Genomic DNA, 21,754 nt, shown 5'->3' with positions numbered 1-21,754 from the left:
ATAGATACATATATAAATACTTGTAGTCTTTTTGTGAAGGCATTTAATACCTCTTCATTTGAAGATAGCGTATGATTAAGTGCCTTGTATTTATGCATACATATCGCTAGTCTCTAACGGTACTGCGACTTGACCTAGCGACCAATAAATGAAATTTTAATTTGCATATCGACTTGACAGAATAAGAAAGAGAGAAACGACTTAAGTCAACTTTGTTCTTAAGTAAATGAATATAAGAGCACAAAATAAATAATTATGTATTTTTCATTTGAAATTGAATCATAAGATAATAAGATAAAAGTGCTGTATAAAATATTAATGATATATTAAATATCTATAAAATGTTACACATTTAGAATTCAAAAACTGAGTATATTAACTTATCTTACCCTCTGGCGTATCTATTCAAGTCTCTCTCTCTCCCTCTCTCTCTCTCTCTCTTTTAATCAGCCTAACCTATATATAAGTCATATGCTAATGACAGCCCAGGCTTAAACAAATTACTTTACGTAGGCAAATGTTCGAATAAAAAGCTGCGCATAAAAATGTAAATAAATGTTTATGGGCATATTCGTATGGAAATTGTCATTTAAATGTGCCTCATATGCAAATCATATGGGTTTTCAAAATGTTTGGATGAACTCATAAACTCTTAGCTCAAAAAGTAGTTGAAATGCAACTGCAGCTCTCTCTCTCTCTCTCTCTTTCTCACTCTCATCGACATACGCTTTAACCCTTTTGTTGTTGTTATTGCTCTAATTAGGTTCTAATTAGTGTTAGTTGGCTTCGGCTTGTTGTCATTGATTGATGACGTCAACTGTTGTTCATCTATTAATTGAATGCGATCTCTATCTTTTTCTCTCTTTTTGTTTCATTTTTGAAAATATAGTTCAATGCATTGTTCTCTTGAGCCGGACTTGGCATCCACATGCATTCCACATGCATAAAGCAGCGCAGCGAACCAAAAAAGTTGTTCAGCAGGTTTTGTTGCTGCTGCCTGCACTTTCATATGCTCATATACATATACAGCTGTATGTGTGTGTGTTGAATTTGTTTGCTTATTGCAGTTTTTTGTTGTTTCATTTTTTATCTGGCTACAAAACTATGCAACTGAACCGTAAGCTGCTGCAACAAAGAGGCGCAGCATCAAATATATACATATGTATATATGAATATATATATATACATATATATATATATATACATTGCTTTGGCTGACTCGCGTCATAAATATCTCAACGCCTCTGTTTAGTAGTTGTTGCTACAATTTCTAGACAGCGCCTTTCACCCAAAAGCAAAATGGCCTTTCAGCTACAATTGTCTGCAAGAACAACAACAACAACAACAAAGGTATTGCTTCCTTTCTTTCGGAGCTGCGTGAGGCAAAGCAATTAGTCAGCCCAAAGTTAAAAGTTCAATACAACTTAAAGAGCTAAACACCTTTGGATACATTTGTAGCTGAAGCGCCAATTTATAGACACATAATTAGATTAGATATGCATTAGCCAGAAAATTCAATTTAAATGCAATTAAACTGAAAATATCAACAAAAAGCCATTAAAATTAGGAAACATAAAACATGGATTTACATTTATTTACACACACACACACACACACACACATGCATGCTCACATTTGTTAAGATAACTTAGCAATAGTTTGTTTTCATTCGCGTTGAACGCCGCGCCGTCTGGCATTTGAATCGTGGGCGGGCAACAAGCGGCGTGGGCGGCAGCAGGAGAGCCTTGAGTTATATACTGCTCACATACTACATATACATATATGTATGCTTAGCTGTATATAGAAATATATATTTACATAGTTTTCGCCTTCATTGTACATTGAAATGTCTTCAAGTTTTATTTTGGTTTTTTTTTTTTTTTTGGGCACTTTGTTAAAATCAATTTGCTAATGTTGTCAACAACAGCAGCAGCAGCCCAGTGTTGCCACAGCGATTTGTTGTTGCTACCCTTAGCTTAGTGCCACCTTGAGTCAGCCTCAGCCTCAGCAGCGAGAACTGGCAAATTATAGCCAAAGCCAAAGGAGCTAAAACTCAAACGTTAAGCGCGGCACGCAGCAAACGCATTCATTGCACAGCAGCAACACCAACAACAACAGCAACAATACAAAATCAATTACACTAAAGCCGACCGCCCCCCACTCTATGTGTGGCTGGAAGTGAGAGGGGGGCCAGAGGCGAGTAAATGTGGCGCACGTGCCAAGCGTACCGCCAATAATTTGTAGTAACAACCACCAATGTAGCTTGCCCCCCCAAATCACACACATACAAACACACACATAAGCACACACACACATGCAGAGCTATGAGTATTGAAAAATTACTAAACACAAAACGCGCTGAACGCATTTTAACGGTACTATACAAATCATATATCATAACCTCCCCCACCCCAAAGCACACACACACACATACAAGTGCAGGCGCCAACCCTTCGCATATTTTTTTTGTATTTTATAAATATGCATATTTCAGTTGTTGAGCTCAAAGCAGTTCTTGAAATATAATATTTGAAAATCTACAAAATATATTTCTTTAAGGCACTGTAATCATCAATGATAATGTGATAATTTGATTGATCAAATTATAAAGCTCAAGATCATTATTTGTGTGCAATAAAATATATAAATAAAAATGAACTATTATCAAAGATTTATTTATTTATTTTACTCATAAAGAGTTTACAAAATTGCAGAGCAGTTAAATTTTTAATATTTTAAATTTACTATTAAATATTAATTAGTTCATACTATATAATTCTATGAAGGATCGAATTTATGCAGTTATAACTAATAAAGGAGGGAGCACTAAACACTCATTAAATACATTATCAAAAATTTTCAATTGAAAATTAGTTACTTTTGTTAAAAAAAAATTAATAAGCTTAAGTGCGTCTATTCTACTGACCAAGAAAAAAGTGCCTTATTTGGAGCAGCTTTAAGAAAATGTTTGAAAAACACAAATTTGTTAAGTTTTTAAATTCATTCGTATATTAAAATTGAAGTGTAATTAAATGCCCAAAGTTTTTGCATATCAACGTTTTTTCAATTGTCATTAATGTAAAAGTTATTGAACGTAAAAAATAGTGCGTCTAACCTAAGACCAAGACCAGCAGTTTATTTATATATTTATACTATTTATTCGACCGCAAATTATAAATTTTAATTATATTAAATTTGTCTTTATTTTATGCTAGACTTAAAATTTTTTCTTGGCTATAGACTCTATCGTTATCACTTGTTGTTTAAGGGCAAGCGAACCTTGTTGCATTCCACTTATGTCAGCTCCCAAAGCAAAGAGAGAGAGAGAGAGAGTGGCAGCTCTCAACGCAGTGCATTTCGAATGCATTCATTAATCATTCATAGACGCATATATAGAAGTAAATCCAATTCAAAATCATTTTGTGTGCAAGTCTGAAGCACTCGTGTGTCTGCTTGTGAATAAAATTGATGTAGCAATTGAAATTATTTATGCGTATGCATATCAAAAAGCAATTGGGATGGTAATAAAAACTAAACAACAAGCCAAATATGTTTTAATATGTTTGATGGTCCGTTAATTGTCAATTGGGGATGGCCAAAACTCATGCGTTGTTGTTGTTGTTGTTTGTTGATTGGTGGTTGGCCTTGAAGTCGAGCGCTATCAGTCAATCGAGTAGTGCAAATAGAGTGCAGCCAAGGAGCGAGAGCGAAAGAGATAGAGCGAGAGTCAGACTGTGCTTCAACTATTCCAACTTTGGTTGACAATTTGTTGACAATTGCGTTTCACACTTTGCATAATAAGCAGGCGTGCCGGCAAGTAAAAATCATTGAGCACCCATAAATAACGAGCTTATGCACGTGTGTGTGTGTGTGTGTGTGCGTGTGTGTGGGTAAAAAATAAAGTAAAGAAGTGCAAGCGCTCTCTATGTCGCTTGGCGTCGCTTCACTGACTCGAAAATATATTCACACATTTTTATGCGGAATTCTGTCAAACGTAATGAGAAAATGCTGAAAATGAATCATGTCGTGAATACGCTACGAAACAAGGGACGGCAACGAAATTGTTTCGTTTGAAATACACAGCTGAGCACACCTACAAATCCACAATTAGATTGCAAATTGCAATTGCAATTGCAATTGTATCTGCATCTGCATCTGTGTGTGTGTGTGTGTGTGTCTCTCTGTAATTGTATATGGCAATTGTTGTAATTGTTGCTGCCGCTGCAGTTTGAATTACAACAAAGATATTGCCAACAAATAAATCACCAAACAACAACAAAATGCAATTGTTGCTGTCGTTGATAAAACACACACAAGGGCGACTTCTTTAATAAGATACGCTTTATATTTACTTTTTCTTTTATACTCTTGATCAGCAAGACAAAGAATCCAAGTCAGAGTGTATCAAAAAGTCGGCTGCGCCCAACTTTAATTCGCTCTTGCTTGTAAATTTGAACTTTAGTAAAAATGTCCCTCTGATATATTTTTTAATTTAATTTATTTTAGATTAAAATTCCATTTTTATAAAATATAATAGATACAGATAAAATATGGAGATTTATGCTTTAGAAAGCAAGTTTTATTTGAAAATAAATTGAATGCATAATCTAATTTAAAAATTATATTATCTCAAGAAATATAAAAAAATTATATTTATATATAGATAATATATTTGTTGTATATTCAAAAATAAATGTAGTAAATTAAATTCTTCTTTTGCAATACTATTAATACTTTATGTCCATAAATTTCGCAATATTTTCAAGTTGAAACTGATTAAGCTTCATTATTTATTGCTCGGTCGCCAATTTAATGACAAACGGAAGTAAATGCCGCAAAAATGTTTTCTACGAGAAATGCAAAACATTTAAGCAAACAAAAACAAAAACAGTGACGAAATCTTTATGCACAGACATACATATATATATATAAACATTTGTACATATGCATGTCTTATAAATAAATTAAAAATTCAATGAAGCACATCGACAACCACTTTGGTCTCTTTCTAGAGATGGGATCGACGCAGCAGCGTTTTATTTATTTTATTTTCTTGCTCTGCTTGTTGTACTACAAAAAATTATATGTGTGTATATGCTGCTGGTGCTGCCTCTCAGTTTTTTATTATTATTTTTATACTTGCTTGGGGTTTCTTTACAATTTTCGTTTGATGTCAAAGCAAAAACAACAACAACAAGTCCAAGTAGCAAATGTTTATAATTGCTTATCATCAGAAAATTGGCGCGTGTGTATATTGTTCATATGTATCTATATATATGTATATACATATATATATATATGTTTATGTGCGGCCATTAATGCTGACACATTCCCGATGCGTTCAAGTCAACTTCCTTTTGGGTAATTCAAATGATGTCCATGGCTATAAAAAGCACCACTTAGGCGGCAAAAAAGTATAAAAAAAATGTTACAAAAAATTCGTAAATATATGCTTCTTTTTTTTTCAACAAAACGAAATGTATACCCCACACACGCACACGCACACGCACACAAACGCATCAAACAGACGCGTTGTGGCAACAAAATTATTGTTAAAAGTTCATAAAGTCCAACGATAAAAATATTAAAGTAAAAAGCAAAACGTTACGCAAATGCTCTTCCTGAAAGTCCCGTTACAAAGTCTTTCAGCTATGCCCAAGATTCTATAAAGAGCTTGTGTAAAAATAAAATAAAAATCAGGCGTTCAACATTTTCATTGGTATAATATATAAAAAACTGATTATCCATTAAATAAAATAGTTGAAAATAATTATCAGAGTGTTGCAAAATTAAAATATACAACTATAAATTGTATTTTATAGTTGAAAACAATTTAGATTCTTATAAATTTGTTTATATATATATATTTTAAAACTGATGTACGAATTCATTTGATATGTGAATCAATTCTATTTGCTTGGAGACAATAAAATTGTTTAGAGTTCTTGGCATAGCTGTGACTCCCAGTTGCATTCAATTAAATAGCTAGAGAGTGAGGCCGAGTGGGGAGGTGGCAGCAATAGGTACCGACAAGTAATGTGCGGCTTTTTTTAAGGGCGGGGAGGAGTCCAACAGTTGGCAGGTGTTGCCGTTGGCTCGAATCTATAAAAGCGTTATGCAGCGTCACTTAATACGCCAAGGGGAGGGATGAGAGCGCTGGCTAGGGGGTGGAAGTGGGGGGGGGGGGCTGGCACTTGTATATCTGTCTGCCATGCCTCACATTGTGTCGGCTTGCCGCTTTTATTAGTAATAACATTTTGAAAGCCTCAACATGCTCGTTAAATTAAAATTCATGCATTGAGTGCTCTGGCGGTTATGCGATACCTTAATGCCAAGAGAGACGGCGAGAGACAGAGATAGAGACTGAGGGCGTGTGGGCGTGGCGTTGTGACAAACGACACCAGCACGCTGGCATCAAATGTCGAATTCAATAAAACTGATTGACACATGTGCTTGTCTCCCTCTCTCTCTCTCTCTCCCTCTCTGTCTCTTCATCTTTCTCCCTCTCCGTGTTGCAAGTGTACAGTTTGGTTTGGTAGCATCAACAAAATATATTTATACACATTGCATTGCTTTGCCTAAGCGATTTGGCTCTAGCCTCATATCGGTATCGTTAACAAACATTTGCAGCATGTCGCTCGAAACAAGAACAACAACAACAACAACGACGGCAACAGCCACGACCACAGCGCTGCCCTTGGCAGAGGATAACTCGAAGGTGGAGGTGATAGTCTATACTAGTGCCAAGTCGGACAAGACACTCAAACAGAATATGAATGCCAGGGATGAAACATTACGTAAGCGCACCTCGCTCATCATTGTGCCACAACAGGTGGAGCTGGATGTGGATGAGGCCACCACCGGGCATGGCCTTGACAATCGCAACTCCATAGCAAGCATGGACAGCTGCCTGTCCACCAATACCAGTCAGAGCAACCAGTCGAGCTCCAGCGCCAGCTCCAGCTCGAGCAGCAGCTCTGAGGATGCCCACGCGGCCTATCAGGATCTGCAAAACGGCAACGCAGCCGCTACGGACTTGACCTCCTCCTCATCGGAGAGCACTTCATGCTGCAGCTCTGTGGACTATTCGCTACGCGAGCAACTGCAAAACTTTGCCAATTGCAGTGGGGATCAATTGAAATGCATCAATGAGCTGCCCACAGCGGCGCAGCTGCTCAAGGGCATGTCTCTGCCCGTGGAGCAGTTGGAGCAACAGCTGTCACATTGCGATACGCTGCTCAGTCCGCAGGAGGTTCCCCTGGGTCGGCGCTACGCCGAGGTAGCGCAGTTCAAGTCCCACGGCAAAGCAAGGTGAGTTCAAGAGCTCTCCAGAGCCCAAAGAGGTAAAAAGGTTCTAAATTGCAAACTCCATTTGCTTCAGAAGATGAAGCTGCTCTAAATAGTCTTAGGGTCGAAAATATTAACATTTCTTTCGATTTTTTTAGGTCTTCTAACTAAGTAGCTAGATTACATTTTTATTCATTTATTTTATTTAATTAATTCTTGAAATATTTATATTGACAACAATTCTAAATCAAAACAATTGGCCGTAGCCAACTTTGTGATACACTTTGATTAGGGAATCGCAGTTCTATTTAATGAATGAACCTTTATATTATTTTAGTGGTTTGTTTATGTTTATGTTTTGTTAGAGAAATTCGAACCTTGTGGGCTTGATTCGTTCTTTTCAATTCGCAAATACAGACCGACAGGACCCAATTGACTCATTTGTCTTGCTGATTAAGAATATCGTTACTTTATGGGATCTACCAAGCCTCCTCTTGCCTGCTACATACATTTTCAGAATTTCATGATACCCTTTTTCATAAAAACTTCAAAATTTAGAAAAACCATGATTTCGGAAATGTGTAAATGCGATTTTTACGATTTTCGGGGGAGTGGGAAGGAAATAAAACAAAATAAAATAAAAGTTATTTAGCTTGGGTAGAGGAGAACCTACATACAAGCTTTTATAGTTACTGAGAAACAGACACTCATACATACAGACAGACGGACATGGCTATATAGTCAAAAATATATAGTCAAAGTCAAAATGTTAAAATGATTCTTGATGAGTTTAAAGTATAGTAACCTAGAAGGATTACAAGTAACTTTTATTTTTCTAAAGTTTCTTTTCGATTTCATATATTTTTGTTTTATATAAACTGCTCTATATGTTGAAATGCTTGTGAATTACATTGCTTAAATTAGTTCAAAAGGGTAAGTCCAGGATCTTAGAGCTCACTCTATTGGTGCTGAATTCCTCACTTGATTACGTTGCTTTCGACTTGACAGCAATTTTAATCAACTGCAACAAGCATGAGCAAGTCATTGTCACGTGCACAAGATACGCCAGCTGTAATCTATATAATCGCTATCAAACGATCTGCAGACAACTTATTCGCACCCCAAGCTCACTTGACCTTTATTTGGGAGCCCTGTGCAGTGCGAATTTGAAATATCTCAGCGAAATCTCGGCTCTTGCTCTCTTGCCAGCCACAGACGCCGCACTCACTCTCTTCGGAGGTGCCAACGAATTGCATTGTTCTAATAGCAGGCGACAGCCGCTTCTTTTAGCCAAATGATGTCAAATGCTCACTCAACTTGAGCAGCTAAAACCACAAGGACTCACACACACACACACACACACACACCCATGTGGTGTGTTTCGCTTTCAACTGTTGATGATGCCCTGCAGCAAATTCATTTGGCTTGTCGCTCGTCGCTTGCCTGGCTGCTTGGCTTGCTACGTCTTGCTGCACATGCATAATACACAACTTAATTAGTATTACTACTTTATAGCACACTCGACAATGTCGAAACACCCCCAGACCACCAACCCAACCCCACCACACCCGACTCCCACCTAACAGTGGCTGCTGTGCTGAACTGAACTGAGCTGAACTGAAAATCTAATAAAGGCACATTCCACACACGCATTGCCATTGCCACATTACCATATCAAAAAACGACAACTACGAGCTGACTGCCATGCCCCTGGGGCATAGACTTAGCCTACCCCGAAACCCGAACTCGAACACGCACCAGAACCCACCAGAACCCTAACCCGAATCCGAACCCACCCACTCAGCTCTTTTGCTTGCTTAAAAGTGCAAGCTGTGTTGCAAGTGGGTGTGTGTTGTTTATGAACTTTGAACATTTTGAACTCTCGCACTCGCTCGTAGTAAAAGCTCCCCCCCCCCTCTCTCTCTCACACTCCCTGTCTCTGTCTCCCGTGACAGCGCTCCAAACGAAAGCTGTCAATATACAGAGGCAGCTTGCTATGCTTGCAACAACTATGCTGAACTTTTTGAAAAGCTGTCACAACTAATTTGCATAGACCACACACACACTCTCATGCGTGTGTGTGTGTGTGTGTGTGTGTGTGTGTGTGTGTGTATGTGTGTGGTGTGTGTAGATCGAAGGCCAGAGAGAAACCCTCAGAGGCTCAGAATAGAAACCCTTGCAACTGCATGCGACGCGTACTAACAAACGTTGCCCCAAAAGCCCGCATGCCTTTTGACTAGCCAACTATGCTACAGGCAAACACTGAAGCTACAGTAGAACAACGCTATGCTGACTATTAAGCTACACAAAACATGACAAATTCATATTAAATTTTACAAAATTCTATTAAAATTATTTCCCTATACGGTACTTGTAATTGTTAATAGCATCTGTTCTATCGCTTGAAATGATTTCTTACTGTCCATATTTATTTGAAATATTCATAGCAAACTCTTTTTAGCAACAACTCTGATTGTATTTTATTTAAATTTAAGAGCGAGACCGAGAGCGAGAGAAACTGAGCAGCGTCTGAGCGTCTAGGCCTATCTACGCATACATTTTTCATATTTCGGGCGTTCTTGTTGGATAACTTGACCTAGGACTTCGCTGTTGTTATTGACGCAGGGCGGGCGCGCTTTATCTTAATTGGCCAAAATGCGTTGGCGCCACAACAAACACAAACAATTGTTGTGCCTCATAAAATTTATGCGATTTGTTGATAGATTGCCATGCAGAGCGAAAACAAAAATCGTTGCGACTTAGAGCTACACAGAGAACAAAGAATGGGTTCAAACTATGTTGGATACTGTGAAAAATACAAAGTCATGCATTAGAAATTTGTATTGGCTTTAATTTAGATTCATCAATTTTGCAAAGTATTTGCTTATACACATATAATATTATTTTCTTGCCTTTATTATTTTAATTTTTATTTGCAATTAATTGTTTAGTATAAAATAGTCAATACGATTACACTTTGTGCCAATTACTTTGATTTCCTTTTAAACTTATTGTGTATAACTTTTCATATATTTTGCCTAAGTTCACATTGACTTTTATGCTAATATTAGTTTGCTTCTGACTTTGGCTTTCACTTCACCTCGAGCAATCTGTTCGCTCTGTGTTCCCAACTTCCTTCCGACGTGGCCTTGCGCCTAATTCCTTTAAGTGTTTCTTTTTATGTGCTCTCCACATCCTTTGCGTGCGCGTCGTGGCTTGTTTGTGTTAATTTGACATGATTATGTCAGAATGTTTGACAGCTTGTCATATGGCGGGCGCAAGAATAACGGCTTTTTGTCTTGAGCCAGCACAGTCAGCAGTCAGCAGTCAGTAGTCAGTGTTGGCCCAAAGTCAACGTGGCCTGCAGCTGAGCTGCGTCATGCCAGGCCAGGCGTCCTTGAAGGCGCGTAAAGTTGCTGGCAAATTCATTAATAACATGCTTCCTTCTCTTTTTTTATGTCCGCTCATGCATCACCCTGCTTGCTGCTAGAAATATTGTTAAAATGGCGTTAAATTGCCCAATTTTTTCTCATCTTCTTCTATGTGTGTGTGTGTGTGTGTGTGTGTGTGTGTGTCCTGGCAGACTTTGGGGCGCTACAGCTGGAAAAAAAAGAGCAGACAGAATGTGTAGCAAATTAACCTTTTGACAGTTGAGCCCAAGACAAACGTCAGGCGTTGACAAATGGCTGACAATAGGGAGGGGGAGGGGGCTGCCAAATAGATTTTAAGCAACTTTCTATATGCGACACTTACTCAATGTCACTTCAATTTGTTGCCATTGCAGAGCAAGCGAACAGCAACAACAACAACAACAACAACAGTTGCCAGCAGCGGCGTCAGCTGTTGCAGCTGCTGCGGCTGCGTCTGGAACGCCCACAATTGACAAGTGCGATGTGCCCGCTGTAAAGAGCAGCAACAACAATCATCAGCATCATAATCACAGCAACAACAACAACAACAACAACAGCAGCCTTGCGCCACTAAAATCTCAGCAACAAACATCGAACAACAACAATGGCAACGGCCACGGCAACGGTAACAAGTTGAACGGCCAATTAAATCTCAATACGAGCAATAATTGCAACATGACACCCACCAGTCATGTGGATGCAACAAAGAATCCAGACAGTCGTTGCAGCAGCAGCTACGAGCCGGATGCTGATGATGCAACCGAATTGTCACATAACGGCGCCTTTGAGGATGACATGCAAGCGCTCTTGCCCAAATCGACGCGACGCTCCGGGGATGAGCTCAGTCAGGTGAGTGGCCAAATGAAGAAGTCGCTTCTTATTGTCAGCCAGACGCTGGAAATATGACGCTTATTAGAAATAGAAATATGTTGTGTAACGATGAAATCAATACAAATAAATTTTAGCTGATAAAATGTCAGAATTATTATAAATTGCTTTTTGCCGTAAGCCATAGCTCAAATTACTTTTCAGTTTACTAAACGTATTTATATATTAAATAATTAAATATTTCCATATTACGCGAATAGACTCAGACTCAGACTACTTAATAATTTCGCTATAGTATTTCTAATCTAATTTCGATAATTATTCAATTCATTGCCTTTTTTTAATGTTTAATATACACGAAATATAGCCAACTAATATTTATTATAATATTTCAAATTGATATTCAATTTTATTGATATTCAATTTAACGTAGTTCACACAAAAAAAGAAAGTATGTTATTCTTACAGAATATTCTATAATTTTTTCATCTATGTTAAAAGCTTTAATTGATGAATCGTCAATATGTTAACCATCGAATGAGTGGTAGGATACTTGGGGACCCTTTTGATTACTCCTAGCTCGGCCTGGGAAAAGATCCAATGACTCAATTAAAGGCTTGCGCGTCTTTAAAAAGTAATTTTATGAAAATGGATGAATTGATTGAGAAGCAGCGGTAAAGTCCTTGATTTTCAAATTGGGTTTGAAACTACAGCTCTTCCCTTTTATATAATTGCTATTAGTTAACTTACTCTAGAGCAGAAATCAGAAATTCGACACTTACATATATATTAAATAATAAAATAAACTGATTATTTTGCTTACTTTATAGTGAACTTTTTTTTGCTGGCCCTTAACATGATTTAAATTTTCTGCCCAATTGATATTTGATTTATTTGTCAACATATTTCAAAAGTGCTTGTCGGAAATTCTTATTAAATTTAATAACAACTTGTAATTCGATTGCAAACTGTCGCAGGGCTTCAGTAATCCTTTTCCTATCACACTTTGCTGCCATTCGACAAATATATTTTATACAAGTTTAGTGCTTATATTGCGGCTTGTGGCTACAACGAGGGAATTGTGTGTGTGTGTGGCAGCAACTGCTGCTGCATAGGGATGAGGCCTCAGGCTTTGTCGCTTTGTCGCATACCTATGTCCCTAAGATGCGCAGAGTACTCAAGGATACGTACTGTAGTCTCGTAAGTGGCGATTAGGCAAGCCATCAGCACGGCACGGCAGGACCTGCTGTGTTCTCCTTCTTCGCATTCATTCATGCATTTATTCATTCATTCATAATTTGCTACGTGTTGCCCGAGCCGAGTCGAGCCAATGCCGTAATGACAGTCATAAACTGTGCATCAAATGATTTCGTTATGGCACAAATAAAAATTACACTCACACACACACACACACAGACACAGACACTCGTGTCCTTAGGAGCGCCTCATTATTTACATGCATTCGTGCGTGCCGAGCTGGCTTCATGTCTTTTGTTGGCGCGTTCATTAATAACTGGCAAAGCCTTTTAGCCCAAGCAGCTCAATCATTAAACTCAACGCCTCTCACACTGCGGATTGCGTTCTGTGTGCAGGAAATTACAGCAAGCGACGCCTACATGTCTAATATAAATGTAATATAATAATAATGTAACCATAAAGAGTTTGACAAGTCTATTTGCCTGTTAATTTCATATGCCAGTCAACAACAACAACAACAACACAATCCAAGAACTCATTGATGCATTAAGCGCCTGCAGCGCAGTCGTAATTGCTTAATAATGTGTTAGATTGCTTGCAAAATAACAGAGGGGGTGCCAAGTCGGAGTGGGAGTGGGAGTGGGAATAACAGCAGCTGTAATGCGAAAACTTGATGGCATCCTAAAAGTAGGCAACACATTTTTTTAATTTTCACAGTATTGAAGTATTTGCTTTGACAAATTAGCTGGCAGTTCAGCACTAAAACAAAGCTACAGCTGATCATGGCAGTATTTGTTTATCGATAATAAAGTCTAGCCACCGCAATTACATTTCATTGATTCTATAATGCTGCTTATCTATAATAATATAAACTCTTTGGTATGCTAAGTGTTATCTATGGGTTAAGGTAATTATTATAAAGAGTTAGATAAAATTGTAAGTAGCTCGGGTTTTTTTTTTTATTTACTACATTTACAATAATTGTACTGATATTATTATTTATATTTATTTTAATGTTATTTTTCTCTTTTGAGACGCAATAGTAATTTCTTTTTGCTCAGTGTAGTATACTCTGCACATGAACATTAAATATTTACATTTTACCTTTTGCCTAGCTATTGCTAGTAATTAAGCCTCGTGCTCTGTGCTGTGGCTGCGGCTCTGTGTTTGCCAAGTTCAAAGTCAAAAACCAAATGAGAACTTACACGCTATTAAGTTTTCCCATATTGCTTATTGGGCGCCTGTGGCTGTTGGTTCGACTGTGGCTGTACCACTCCACTCCACTCCACTCCTCACTGCACTGTGGCATTGTCAGTTGCGCCACTTGGATTGTTGTAGCTGTGACCGCAAACGAGTGGCCGTCTGGACCAAACCCAACGAGCTTTGGCAGCAGACACATGTACACATTTTAATTTGTGTTGCATTTCCTGTTGCATTTGGCCAAGAGCGAGACCCAAACGCTGTGCAAAGCAAACCAAAGCGAAAGGACATGCTGACAACTGGGAGACATCTTCTTCTCGTCTCGTCTCGTCTCGTCTCGTCTCGAATCGTAAATGTAGCATAAAATATTGATTTCAACTGCCTGTCGTCCGGCTTAGACACAGTTGCAAGCAGCAGCTGTGGCAGCCAGCAATTTCCTGTTTTTTGGCCATTTATGAATATTCAATAAAAACAACAGCAGCAACGATAAAAATGTCTGCTCTGCTCTTCTCTGCTCTGCTCTGCTCTGTTGCCATAACCACAGACGGCTTCAAACAAACATGCAACACATGAGCCGTTGCCATTCAGTGTCTGGCCCTCAAAAGTTTTTATCGCCAGCCAGCGATCGGCAGGCTGTGTGTGTGTATATCTCTCACACTCTCTTCCACTCACTATCTCTTTGTCTCACTCTCTTTCTCTCGGCATGTTCAACTTTATTACTTTCATTATGCTACAACCCTCAGTTGTTGCAGGCGCCCCATAAACAACGAGCGAGTCTAATCTGTTGGCTGCAGGCGTTACATGTACGCTTAGTCCATGTGTGTGTGTGCGTGTGTGTGTGTGTCCAGGTGCACACATGTACTAATTGCAGCGGTATTAGTGGTGCTTTTGTCAGCGGCTTATAGACACGCCCACGCTAACGCCCCCAAGCGTTGGTCACCTTTTTTTTTTTTTTTTGGCTAAGTTTGTCAAGCACATTGATGTGACTTTTGTCTTGGTTTTTTTGTTGTCCTGCCGACAATTAAGCAGCAAAGCTTTCAAATTTACTCAGCTTACAGAGCAGAAGCTTATATCGGAGGTAGAGATAAACCTAAAGCTCGACTGAACGTTAACTAGATTTAAATGAATTCTCGACTTAATCCAAGGCTTCTCTACAAAATTAGCCTTAAGCAGTAAACCGAACAAATCAGAGACTCTGACCAGTTATCTATGCCTAACTATCTGGTATATGAAATGCAAACTCCAATAGAGGTCTCCTCATAATAGTTTCAATGAATAAAATCAATAACAAATTTATTGTTTTTGTTTCATGCAATGCATTCAAGCTTTGCATATAGAAGAAGCTCAAATTTAATTATAGTCGAGGCTCTTCGACATAATTTAGCTAATTTCATTTGAAATTTAGTTAGCTCTCTCTCTCTCTCTCTCTCTCTCTCTCTCTCTCTCTCTCTCTCTCTCTGCCCTTTAACGCTTTTACTTCGTTTTTTTTGTGGGGCAACACTTTTTGACAGCCACTCATTCAGCAGCTTGTAGCCTACGTCCCCACCCCCTGTCCTGCTCATAGACGCACTTTAGGCGCAACAACAACATTTGTCTATGTCAGAGCAACACATTTGGTGGCCATCTATTTGATGTGTGCTGTGTGTGCTTATTAGATTTGATGACTGCTTATGCGTTGCATTGCATTGTTGCCAAAATTCACAGCTGCTGCTGCTGCTGCTCCTGCTGCTGTCGCACTTCACTAAAACGCCATTAATTATGCATTCATAGTGCGAACTGCGAACTGTGTGCGCCCTTTGCAGCAAATCGACAACATTTCATTTCAAACATGGCGCTTCAATTAGCCGACAAAACAAACGCATTGCTGACAAGCCTGTCGAAGGCTGCTAAGCCTCACACATACTCACACACACACACACACATACAGAGAGACAGACATGGCACTAGCTGAAAGTTCCCTTGGCTGTTGCTGTCGCAGTTGTGGGCAATGCGGTTGGTCTCAGTGCGGCGGCTGCTGCTGCTGCCATTAAATGTAATTCTCTGTGGTTTTTATATGGTTTTTTGACAACATTCAACAACATTTTACGTGGCTGCATTTTATCTTTTATTTCTCTTTGCGCGTCTCTGTCGCGCGTTCTTTTTTTTCTGTTGTTCGCTTGCTGTTGTTATTGTTGTTGTTTATTTGCTGCCGCTGCGCTGCGTCGGGCAATAATTCAGTCTCGAGTGCAATTTGGCAACTACACACACACACACACACACACACACACACACACAGAGAGAGAGAGACAGACACGTGCACGTGCCTTGCTTAGCAGCTTATCTTGCTTACCTTTTGTTGAAACTAATAGTTGCTGTGTCTGCCAGAGCGAGTATACGCACTGTGGGACGGGAGAAACTTATTTGAGAACATCGAAATAAAGAAAAAAATGATGTATTAATTTAGTTTATAGCATGTTTGCCTAAAATGTGTCTAATACTAAATAATCAAATTTGTTTTAATAGTTTGAAAAGTCTAGTATTTATTTGTTTCCTATTTATTTCAACCACAAATGCAATTAAAGCCAACGAGCGCTTGCTCACAATTTATTTTGTGCGCTGTCATGCCTGAGAGCATAAATCTCGCAGTTTAATTAGCAAAGTATTTATCAAAAGAGGATTACATTTAATCAGTTGCAGCAATTACCAAATATATTTCAGCTCTTTTATCTTAGAGCCACAGAAAAATGTCAAGTGGCAGTGCCATCAATTTGTCTGTTGGCCAAGGGCAAGCCAGCACTTGCTGCTGCGCTGTTGCATGCAACATTTTGTCGCATTACAAATATTCCATTGCATACTTTTGTGCGGTCGCAATACAATTGCCACTGCTGCTGCTGCTGCTGCAATTTGTTGCGAAATTTATTAGCAAAAATAAATATAAATAAAGAAATAGAGTGCGAGCTGATCCATCGATGTTATTTTCTCAATAGCTGGGAATTTTTATATTGCGTTCGAATAAAATAAATAAGGAGTTCTTGTCAATATTACAAGCTATTTAGAAATCTCCAGACACAGACGCAGACACAGACACAGGCACGCAGAACAACAGAAACAGACTGAGTAACAATATTTAACAAAAGGTGCGCTAGTTGCCAAGTCAAAACTTGCGCAGTTGGAGCAGTTTTCACCAGCAGAAGCAGCAGCAGCAGCAGCAGCAGCAGCAGCAGCAAGGAACGGAAGTCAAGTTACTTTCGTTGTCTGCAGCCTGTAGACGGGGCTTCCTGTTAGAGTATGGCTGACCCTGAAAACTGTTGCCAGGCACTTGGCTGCTGTTTGTCTGGGCGCAACGCTTGGCTGGCTATGTTGCAAGCCCCACAAATTTAAAGTCGCGACTGTTGTTTGCCCAACATTACGCAGCGGCAGCCTTAAGCCAAAATCAAACACATATGAGACCAGAGTTGGATAACAACAAATAAAAAGAAAAAATGGGAAATCAACCCTCAGTGGCACTTAAAAATGCAGCCAGGCTACTTAGAGCTGCTTGCCTGCCCACCCTGGGGGTAGCATCGTGGCTGTTGGCTGTTGGCTGCTGGCTGCTGGCTGCTGTATGAAATTGCTAAACAAATGAGCGCCTGGGCTAACTTAATAAGTAACGCATTATTGCTGACGAGCTTGCGCTTTATTTTCTTTTATTGCCTGGCCAAACAGCTTCATTTTAGCTTGCAAATAGTTTTGGGTCTCGAGCAACAAAAAAGGACAGCGTAATAAGCAATACTTAAGACCTAATGCAGGGTATAAAATATGCGCAGCATTTACCTCAAACAAAAACACACACACACACATACAAGGGTTGTCCTCGATGCGAAAAAGAACTACCGCAACCGCAACCCTGCTCCAGCTTCGGTCTCTGCCTCTGCCTCTGACTCTGACGCTTGGTCGACGCTGCTCTGATTTTTGATTTAAGCATAATTTTGCAAACATTTTCGTTGTCATGGCTGCTCCTGCTGTGCGGCTGTTGCCTTTGAAATATTTCAAACATTTCTTCAAGGGATTTGCGCAATTTTCCCTTTTTTTTTTACTTTGCCTTTCTCCATTTTGCTGTCGGTCTGTCTGTCTTGCATTTAAATGCTTGGCAAATAAACAGGCTAGCATTTTTATTTTTTCATTTACATTTTCATTTCCATTTCATTGCGTTGTCGTTGTCGTTGTCGTTCTCGTTGTCTTGAGTTTTTCAACTTTCAACTTTCCAACGGGTCTTCATTTCATTTCCGACTTTTGTCAACGCGGCGTATGATTAATGGAAAGAGCAAAGCAAATGCAAGTTGACAACGCGCCTAATAAATGATACACAAAATTAAAACACTTGCTGCGTGTAAATCATGTTTATTTAATGCACTTATATATACGTAGAATAGAAAAAGGTGCGTCCCAATTCAAGCTAATTTAGCAGTCGGCCAGAAATAACTCAATTAGTGCCGCGCCGACCTTTTTCAGCTAGAAGCTAGAAGTGCTTAAAAACCACGTTGAAGGGTAGAAAAGGAAAAGAGGCATCCATGACGCTGTCAGCGGTAACGAGAGCAAACTTCACTTTTCGCTGCTCGTGCTTGGTCTAGCCGAAGATCTTTGACTGCCTGCCAACTCATTAAGCAAAAATTAATATAAGTAAAGATTTATGTTACATTTCCCTTGCCTTGCATTTCGACAAAGCTGCGCTGTTGCCTTGGCATCAATTTCGCATCACTTTGCAGTTGGCAAACATCAACAGCACATTTTTGGCATCATTACGGCTGAGCCCCAAACAATAAACAAAGCTGTGTGCATCCCTCATGCTCTCTCTCTCACTCTCACTCTCTCTTTCTCTTTCTTTGTGTGTGTGTGTGTGTTGTTTACTTTGGCTGCACACAACCCTTAGTTGCATTTTTGCCATCGCGCCTCAAAGTATGCTTGAAAAACAGACACACACACGCGCACACACTTCAAAAGCCAGCCCAATTAAAAACGCCTACAAAACATTTTCTTTCCCCTACTCTTGTTTTCTTTTCTTTTTTTTATTTTCTGTTTGCTGCGTGCACAGCCTGCGGGCCGCTTTTAAAGTAGCACCCAAAAATTTTGATGTCATGACATGGAATTGCACTCAAGATACAACTGCGTGTGGGCTTGGAGTGGAGCAAACAGGGCCCTGGGCAATGTGTCAAGCAGCCCCAGCGCCCTCATACGTCAGTCGCTGAAATTGCGTTGAACTAGTTCGCAAAGTAGTCAACTACTGCCTCTGATTTTTCGCTGACTAATGGAGCTTGCACTGACAGCTAATGGTGAAGTAGCGCCGTTAGCGGTCTTTAAACCAGACTAGAGTCCAAAATAAGACTCTGGTGTATCTCCAAAGCTTAAAGGCTTGACAGCCCTTGCTTTGTATGGCAACCCTAATTATATGTGCAGCTAAATAAATTAGCAAGTTGTGAATATAGTCCGCATGACTTTTTTAAGGAAATGGAACCCCTGGGTTTGTATGGTCCTGCCATGAAGCACGGTAGATTGGCTATCAAGTTATGAGTAAGTGTATTACACTCTACAGCGACCTTGGCGTATATAGAGACAGTTTCAGTCTTCGGGCATTAGAGCGAGCGAACTGTTAGCCCTGGTTTTGTATCCCAGCCCTATGTAGAAAGGTAGCTAAGCGATTCTCTTTGATATTATTATAATCTTAAGCGACTTGAACATATAAACCAGGAGTTTCAGTCGACTAACTTTCCTAATAATAGATTTGAAACCTATCTATAGCCCTGGTTTTGTATGGCAGCCCTAGCTACATTATCTTACTTGCATTTTCTAAATTCTAGTGTGACCTAAGTAGGTATACTAGCAGTTTGAGTCGTCTAGCTTAACTTTAGTTGTACTGGAGCCCTGGATTTGAATGGCAACCCCTGCTCATCTCCCTTTGCATGCACCACAATGCAGCTCGGGATGCTTATTGTTAAATTTAAACCAAAATATCAGAACTTATTTGCGCTCATTAAGCGCAGACTGTTGCCCGCAGCGCAGACATTGGTTATAAACTTGTCTTAATTATGCTTCGATTCGCTTGTTCTTCGTTACAGTCACGCACATCTCTGGTTTCGAGCTCGGAGGGCGGCATTCTAGCCGAAGGCGAGACAAGCAGCGAGGAGAGCTCACGCGACTCCAGCGACAATTCGCCGCCCTGTGATTTGGGATTGATGGAACGATTGCTCTTAACGCATCCCATGTGGTTTCTACCCGGCATCCAGCGATCCGGTGCCGTGCACTTGCTGCAGGGCAAGGAAGAGGGGGTGAGTGCCGTAACCTAGCGATAATTATGAATTTATTGATGATGCCTAATGAGACAACTGACAGCGTATGCAAAAGTGCATAAACCAACACATAATGACAGCCAGAACAACCAACCAACCAACCAACCAACCAACCAACCAAACAAACAAACAACAAAGCAACAATGCGGGCAAACACAAACAGAAACACATTCGACCACAAAATTTGCGCACAATTTGCAAACCAAAAAAATAAAACAAAAATCTGCATTACATGCGCAAAAATGTTGAATATGTGTATGCAGACGCATTTACATAAACAAATTGCAATCAATTAACGTAAATCTGGCATGCGGGGCAATCAACAAAGGGATGGCTGCCACACACACACACACACACACACACAGATAGATAGATAGTGGGTTACATTAATATTGCGACAGCGGAAGCGGCAGCGACAACAATGCGTAGCCCTTTTAATTGTAAATGTATAAAGATAAACAAAGAAATGTTGCCAGGACTCGCGACACAGGAATCCGCTCCGACTCCGGACTCCGGACTGCGACTCTGCTTGGCTAGCAAATTCATTGAAATTTATCTGACAGACAGACTCCCATGTTCATGGACACCACCGAGTGTCCAAGCATATGACAAAAGGCCAGCCATGCTCATTGCAATTGAATATCCCAGCCAAGCAGCTTGTGCCTGTCCTGGGGGTGTGGATGGTGTATGCTGTATGCTGTATGGTGTATGGTGTATGGTGGATGATGGATAGGGGGTGGTGGGCTAGCTGGTCATTTTGTGATTCAAAAGGCGCTTTGCATAGACAATTGAAATTACGGGAGTTGTTGAGTCTGAGCTGAGTCTACAAATTGTCCACACAGCGATTCAATAAGTTAGCAAACGCATTGACAACCATGAGCGACCACGAGACGAGACGAGACGAGACGAGGCGCAGTCGTCTGGGACATTTAGCAATTATCACGTGCCTGGGCTAGTGGGGGAATCGATTTGCGGAATGCTTTCAACGGAAAGTAGTGAAAGAGCAGCCCACAACGCATGCAAATGCTTTGGGCTCAGGCCCATTGATTTGCTAGCAAATGTACTGGGAGAAAAGTATTTGGAATTTAATTGGATTTGCATAAAAAGTTTTTGTATTTTAAATTTTTGACAAGAGTGAAAAATGTTTTAAGCTCTCAGCTGAAACCAACAAAAACTGAAAAATTTATTCTCTAAACAATTAAGAATTAATTACTTGAAATAGAAAATAAATACAATTTTCAAAATTAAAGTTAAATAATAGCTGAGTGGTACTGTGTAGAATTTTGGAATGTTTTTGAATAGAATTCAGAATTTCAAAAGGACTTTCAATTATGCAATTGTGCAGCAAGTTTCTCCAAGCAGCACGCGCCAAGTGTCCGCCACCCTGCACCCACACCCACACCCACTCCCAGCTGGGAGTTAAATGTTATTGAAAAGCGTTTTTCTGCCTTGCGAATTTGAACAATTGTCGAACGCTTGGCAACAATGCCGCATTGATTGCAAACTTTGAAAAGAACTTTTTACTTTTCG

General features: G+C 39.6%; 1 protein-coding gene across 1 annotated transcript in view; it reads left to right on the top strand.

Annotated features, from left to right (window-relative positions):
• The window catches only part of LOC108606463 (protein sprint), a 48,464-nt gene that overhangs the window by 7,759 nt on the left and 18,951 nt on the right, over window positions 1–21,754 (top strand). Inside the window, exons 2-4 of the mRNA XM_017996585.2 lie at window positions 6,631–7,311; window positions 11,072–11,546; window positions 19,994–20,203. Coding sequence (XP_017852074.2) covers window positions 6,632–7,311; window positions 11,072–11,546; window positions 19,994–20,203 — 1,365 coding nt within the window. The 5' untranslated portion in view covers window position 6,631. The remainder of the gene's footprint in view (window positions 1–6,630; window positions 7,312–11,071; window positions 11,547–19,993; window positions 20,204–21,754) is intronic.

Source organism: Drosophila busckii, chromosome X (assembly GCF_011750605.1).
Source record: "Drosophila busckii strain San Diego stock center, stock number 13000-0081.31 chromosome X, ASM1175060v1, whole genome shotgun sequence".
NCBI lineage: Eukaryota > Metazoa > Arthropoda > Insecta > Diptera > Drosophilidae > Drosophila > Drosophila busckii.
This window is presented reverse-complemented; position numbering and strand designations above follow the sequence as displayed.